Here is a 6,864-nt window from a genome sequence, read left to right on the forward strand (position 1 = left end):
AATAGGTCACTCACAAAACAAGAAAAACACCTCTAGAGTGGTGACAGCTAGCTGTAAAAGCAAATTTTTGGAGTGTGGAACCAAATAGTAGATCACTGGAGTGGCGTCGGTTGACGACTAGTGGGAGAGCCTATGATGTTTAAGTTAGTATATTTATTGAAGAAATATAATAAAAATAACTTTTAGGGTAGAAAAATTTCTTATTAGATGTAGGCTTCTTGTTGTGCCTGAGCCTTAGGCTGATTTATGGTATCATTAATGCCTTTTGAAATGCCATGGCCAATTGGCCATCCACAGCATGGAGAGGGTGGAATCTATGCAAGAATGAGAACAGTTGCAACCCAATTTCATATTGGAAGGTCTCCATTTCAGGCATCATTGAAGTCAGCCACCAAAGTTCATAAGAATGCTTATTTTTGCACCCATAATTTACCTAAATAAAACGTTTTAACCAGGTTTTTTGGTAGCATTTGCTCTGATATTTTGCCTTTATTAGATATTCCTCTTGATAGGAAGAAATATCCCATGGTTTGATAGTGCTTTCTCAAGAAAGCAGTGTTTTCATTGCACTCCATGTCAGACAGTGGATACATGTACATGCACCCACACAAGTATATATATTCATCCAAAAAGAAAAAAAGAAAAACCAGAAACCAATAGAGACACAAGAAATTCCTCCTACAAAATTGGCCAAAAGGCCAAAAGATACCATTTGGATGCGTTAATGGGAATCTATAGGAACACACTCAAGTATTTTAACAAAAATTAGCAACACACACCTTAGAATAAAACCACAGCAAGCCCTAGCCAATCCCACCTAAAAAGATTGGTTGCACACAACACACGATGATTTAGTTATACTATTGGTTTTTTTTTTTTTTTTTTTTTTAAAAAAGAATGTTATGGTAATAGATATTTAACAAAACTAAAATATGAGTGAACTAAGACAACATTTAGAGACAAGTATGTAGTATATCAATATGCATACAAATTATACAAAAAGGTTGGTTCTACAACATTTATTTTATTTGGTATAGGAACCAGTCATCGGGCTTCCATTGTTGAAATAGCTACGCTATTCTTTGAGTAATTTTCTACATTGTCAAATGTTGAATTTGTGTCCATCATATTTTGGAATGAGGTAAACGCTGGTTGCTTAGGGGTAGGTAGAAGTGCATGCTCATTGCTAATCATTAAGACTACATCAAGCATGGTAGGTCGATCAGTCGGGCTTTCTTGGACACAAAGAAGGCCGATGTTAATGAATCTCAACATAATAGAACTAGAAGAAGGATACTCTATTGTTGGATCGATCAACTCCAAACTTCGATCATCTCTCCACAACTCCCAAGCCTAGTATCATTTCATATAAATGTAAGTTTTACTGAAAACTAAGAGCATTTCAATTTAAAGACTAGTGAAAAACATAAAGAAATTGAGAGGATATAAAGGCTACTCACATATATAAGAAGACTAAGTGAACTATGGTTATAGAAACCAATATTCTTTTTGCCACTTATAATCTCCAGTAGTAATACTCCAAAACTATAAACATCGGACTTTATCGAGTATAAACCTTGTAGAGCATATTCGGGAGACATGTATCCACTGGATTCCAAAATTTAGTACCCTACTCGTTAGTAGCCTGCTAGAAGAATTTAACTGGCAATTGAAAATATTAGATGTAAAATGAGTTGCATACTTACTAAGTTCCAACAATTCGGTTTGTGTTTGCCTGTGTTTCATTGCCTCCAACTATTCGAGCTATGCCAAAATCTGATATTTTTGGATTCATTTCACTATCCAAGAGAATGTTACTTGGTTTTAGATCTCTATGTATAATTCGTAACCTTGAATATTGATGAAGATAAAGAAGCCCTTGAGCAACCCCTTCAATAATGCGTATGCGTGTCTCCCAACCTAACATCAGTTTCTTGGTTGGATCTATTTAAATAGTACAATCAAGGAAATTAGTTAGTACTTAAGAACCTAGAAACATATGAGAGGAAAGATAAACATGCACTCACCGAAAAGGTAGAAATCCAAACTTTTATTGGGCATGTACTCATATATTAATATCTTTTCTTCTCGCTCGATACAACAACCTAAGAGTCTGACAAGATTTCTGTGCTGGAGTTTTGCAATTAGTATTGTCTCATTTCTGAACTCTTCAATTCCCTGTCCAGATATTTTTGATAGCATCTTCACTGCAATTTCCTTTCCTTTGAGTAATTTCCCCTGTGAAAGAGAACCATAAGCTCTTTAAACTTTCATGAAGGTGTACCATTAATATCGGTTTTCTTAATAGTGTTCAAATCAAATTCATTAGGAAAATGTAACGTACCTTGTAAACAGGTCCATAGCCTCCTTCTCCAAGCTTATTCACAGCTAAGAAATTATTGGTTGCAGCTGATACACTTTTATAACTGAATAGTGGTAACTCAGTATCTTGCTCTCGTTTATTCAGATTATTGTTGGTGTTCATTCCATCATTGATTGCATGGAGTTCAATATCGAAATCAAATAATAGTAGATTACTGCTTGAAGCCTTCTCTCCTATTTGATATAGAAATTAAGATAAGAATTGGTTACTATGCCTTGGAATCGAGTGCTTGGTCTAAGAAAAACAATTGAGTTGACATCATAGTTACCTATGTGTTTGAGTTTTCCTTTGCATGAAAAACAAATGAAGAGGCATAAGAGAAGCCCTGTTGCTGGAACCAACACAACTACCCATACCCTCAATTTTTTGCCTAATTATGATGACAAGAATCACCATTAGCTCAACCATCATAACAGAGAATTAATGAAATATTAGTTCAAAGAGAAAGATGGCATAAATTAGTGTAGATTTCATTTCACCTATGGTATTTTGATACTCAGCAGCGGCAAGTCTGAGATAAATATCTTGTCCAATCTTGCCACCATGTGAGAGTTGACGTAAGTTCAAGAGATCTCCTTCCCATATCATACACCCACTCATATTATAAGCGTAAGCTGTGCAAAAACAATTTTCCGTGCAAGCCAATTCACATCTGCTAGCATTCAAGGCCAAATATGCTTTCGAATAAACAGGCAATCGCATGTTTGGTATCTTCATGAACCAATCTTTTTTGCTATTAGCATGCGTATTATTCTGACATTGCAAAGGAGATTTCCTCACACAGCCGCCTGACCAATCATTTAGTCTGGTGTCTTCCATCGAAAATGGTTTGAAACCTTTTAGACACTCACAAGGGTTTGAGAAATTGTCAGGGTATTGTAGCACGCCAAATGCACCACACAAAGCGTAGACATCAGATAGGTTCGTTGGTCCAGACCAATATATACTCCAAATGGAAACGCCAGACAGCCACACCAGCGTCCTAATCTGTCCTGTTTGGTCAAGTCGTAATCTAGCAAGGGTAGAAGGTTTAAGAAGATAGAAAATAAAATATCTCTCACTTGACACAAAAGTGTAGTTGAAGATAAGGCTCGTTTTAGAAGCCGAGCTGAGAGATGTTACATTTAAAAGTCCAGAACCCCAATAGACTTGGGATCTGTTCCACTGTGAGAAAAATTGATTGCTTCCATTTGGGTCTAACCCATGCGAGAACACACCAGGTGAGGGATCTTGTGAATTTTTCCATGAAATGAGCTGCTGTGGTTTTCCAGTAACCTTATCGATCCCAAGCTTTGCACCTGGCAGCCATGTATCGGTTGGATGGTCGAAACTCTCCCAAAATATACAAGACGTGTTCGATCTACCTCTCAAAACAAAATTTCCATCATCACCAAGGACTGCTTCAGTTATATTTGAGCCGGGAAATGTCAAATTTGTTGACCAAACTGGGATCTTGGAGGAACCTTCAAAAAGGAGTAGATTGCCATTTTCTGAGAGGTAAAGTGTTGAGGAAGATGGGTAAGACAAAGGGTTTTCTCTATTTGCTACCCAAACAATTTCCTCATGAAACCTTTTATACCATATGCCCAGGTAGATTTTTGATGAAGTGCCTGGTTTGAAGAAACCCAGCTCAAAAGTGCCACCTTTAGATACTATGGTCTCTCTCTTTGAATGAGAAAGAGAGTGACCTGGTGAAAGGGTATCAGCAGCTATGGAGAAGCAAGCTCTGTAATAAGACATGATTAGAAGCAGAGCAAGTAAGAGCCATGGTTTCTTACTCGTCATGCTACCCATCCGATCCTATCTAACTTTCAGTACCTCAGTTGGTAATTATAGAAGAAGACATAAAAGGGCGTGACCAAGAAAACCAAGACTTTTCTTGCCACAAAGTTCACTTTCAAAAACCTTTAAAATATATATATTCTACTCCAACCCCTAAAAAAACTCAATCTAAATAAACTCTAAAAAAATTAGACATTTTCAAATAGCGAACATAAACCAACGCTTTATAGTTTAGATCTTCCATTTCTTTTTAGTTATCTCTTTTTGTTCTACCACTATGTTTCTTTTCTTTTATTTTTTATTTTTAATTTAAAGTATCTACATCTCGAAAAAAAAAAAAAAATTGTATTTTATCTACTTGTTAAACTTTGGTCACCATATGAATGCTTTTATCTGAGCGCGGCGCTGACAAAAGTTTATTACCTGTCTTTTAGCATATGACATAAAGACGTGACATCCGCTTCATGAGACGTAGTTTCCAATTGCTTAGGGATGTCGATTCACTAGTTTTGAAATTGATGTTAAGATAAATTCTGCTATTATCAACAAATATTGGGCAAGTTTACTAATTATGAAAAATAACATATTGGGCTAGTTTTGAAATTGTAGTTTGATAAGATCTGTTTTTTCTTCCATTGGGGGACCAAAATGGTGGCGACTATATTCCACAGAACATGTTAGTGCATGTGTTTGTCTACACATTAATGTCTTTATTTTAAAGATAAGGTTACAAATGAATGGAAGAGAGGATGAGAGACTAATCCAGAATACTTTCAAATATAAGGTTGAATTAATGTCTTCTTTAATTTGAGTCAATATTATTAGAACCAATAATTTTAAAGAGTGTCCTTTCTATTAAGATGTGTAGTGTAAAATTCTTTTTTATCGCATTCAATAAAAAATTGACACATTAGATAAAAATATTAAATATAATAAAAATGAAAACACAGTATTTTTAATCCAAATCAATTCTATAATATTCATTCTAACCTAATGCCTCTCACCCACCTCCAAGCCCTTAACGCTAGAGTCTCCAAAATCAACTAAGACGTTGGCTCCGGTAGTTTTGTCAAAATAAGATAAATTATTTCGTGTGAATGATTATATTATTTTTTGTGTGTTTCAAATTGAGATATTCGCTTCTTATTGGATGGTGCAAAACACACTGTTTAGGCTATGACATGATTGAAGTTATTCTCAATTTTAAATATTTGTTTCTTATTTCATTTTCATATTGCTACTTTGACGTGTCCGTGTTCTTCGGTTCTTAAATTTCAAGAGTGAATCGACGGTGTCACGTTAGTCAAGTAGTATAAGAGTGAGATAGGAGATGAATATACGTTGCATTAATTACTCTCTCCAAATTGTCAAAATTTGTCACTATTACTCTTACTTGGTCAGAGGGTAACCACCCATAGCCATTGGAGGTGAGGATCAAGTGGGGGCGGCGATAGTCATGCATGAGGGGACCACGCGACCGGGTTGCGAGTGGACCTTACTACGGAAGAAATATCATGCTATTTGTGAATTCACGTTCTATTTCTATGCCCGGCCATTTTAGTGAGATCCATTAGTGAACCAGAGGATTTGTTTTATTATATATGAGAAAGACGAGTTATACAATTATCACCACTACTATATCGTATGGTCTAATCTTCTTCACCTTTATTCAATGTTCACACGAGAATTAGAGAGGCAATTACGTACGTAGATGGGTGATCAGAGATCTTTTTTCGTGTTGGTTTTATTCATCATCAGAGTCAAGGAGTCAAGTCTTTCTAATGCGGGTCATGGGGAAGATGGGTAGGAAAATCCCTCACCTCAGTACGTACTGTATAAGGAGATTCCCAAAGCACAGACCAATTATCACATGGGTACCCCCGACTTGCTCTAATCTCAGCCGGTATTACAAAGTCTTTCATATCAAATCACTACAAAAAAAAGGTCATTTCTTCACGTGTCAAACAGTAACATTTTTTTGGCACGTCAGTAAATGCTGACGTGTTAAAAGTAGCACGTCAGCAAATTATTTACTGACGTGTTAAAAGGTACACGTCAATATTTACTGACGTGTTGAAAACAACACGTCAGTATTTACTGACGTGTCACTTTGGCACGTCAGTAAATTTGAACCAAATTTAAATGTAACATCATTTTAAAATTAATAAATAATTGGCTGATTATTTACTGACGTGTCAAATACTGACACGTCAATAAATCTTGACGTGTCAAATTGACACGTCAGCAATTGTTGACGTGTCAAATTGACACGTCAGTATTTATTGACGTGTCAAATTGACACGTCAAGATTTATTGACGTGTCAAATTGACACGTCAATAAATTTATTGACGTGTCAATTTGACACGTCAATAAATCTTGACGTGTCAATTTGACACGTCAATAAATCTTGACGTGTCAATTTGACACGTCAGTAAATATAATATATATATATATATATATATATATATATATATCTATAGGATTGATCCCAACATTATCAGATTAATTTAATATTGTACAATATGATTGAATTCCAATTAACATTCAATAAAATTAATTTTTAGAAAACAAACACCGGCCAGTACTTTAATATATATATATACTTATCTTTTATAACACGTACCGTAACCCATGCCATTTGAACATTCAAAATTAAAAAAAAAAATAAGAAAATTCCCAACTGTTAGCCATGTTTTAC

At 35.3% G+C, this 6,864-nt stretch overlaps 1 protein-coding gene across 4 annotated transcripts; it reads right to left on the minus strand.

The window, feature by feature from the left end:
- Positions 1-958: 958 nt before the first annotated feature.
- Positions 959-4,215, minus strand: LOC132163114 (G-type lectin S-receptor-like serine/threonine-protein kinase At4g27290). 4 transcript variants are annotated; one of them, XM_088512950.1, is made up of 8 exons: positions 2,863-4,213; positions 2,652-2,753; positions 2,345-2,556; positions 2,028-2,238; positions 1,707-1,944; positions 1,461-1,608; positions 1,298-1,353; positions 1,098-1,199 (listed from the first exon to the last, which is right to left on the minus strand). In XM_088512950.1, exons 1-8 carry the CDS (start codon positions 4,175-4,177, stop codon positions 1,187-1,189), a joined length of 2,295 nt encoding a protein of 764 aa, XP_088369076.1. In that variant the 5' UTR covers positions 4,178-4,213; the 3' UTR covers positions 1,098-1,186. The 4 variants fall into 4 exon arrangements, with proteins under 4 accessions (XP_059429294.2, XP_088369076.1, XP_088369078.1 ...); XM_059573311.2 differs by having other exon boundaries at positions 959-1,353; positions 2,863-4,204; XM_088512952.1 differs by lacking the exons at positions 1,098-1,199; positions 1,461-1,608 and having other exon boundaries at positions 1,271-1,353; positions 2,863-4,215.
- Positions 4,216-6,864: the final 2,649 nt, after the last annotated feature.

This window comes from Corylus avellana, chromosome 2 (assembly GCF_965113065.1).
Source record: "Corylus avellana chromosome 2, dhCorAvel1.hap1.2, whole genome shotgun sequence".
NCBI classification, from domain to species: Eukaryota; Viridiplantae; Streptophyta; class Magnoliopsida; order Fagales; family Betulaceae; genus Corylus; species Corylus avellana.

Bases quoted from the DNA above. Each gene is read 5' to 3' on its own strand.
- LOC132163114 (XM_059573311.2), bottom strand. From the start codon at position 4,177: ATGGGTAGCATGACGAGTAAGAAACCATGGCTCTTACTTGCTCTGCTT. The intron at 2,754-2,862 runs GTGAAATGAAAT...CATCATAATTAG, and splicing joins TGAGTATCAAAATACCATAG to GCAAAAAATTGAGGGTATGG. The intron at 1,354-1,460 runs GTGAGTAGCCTT...AAATGATACTAG, and splicing joins CACTTAGTCTTCTTATATAT to GCTTGGGAGTTGTGGAGAGA.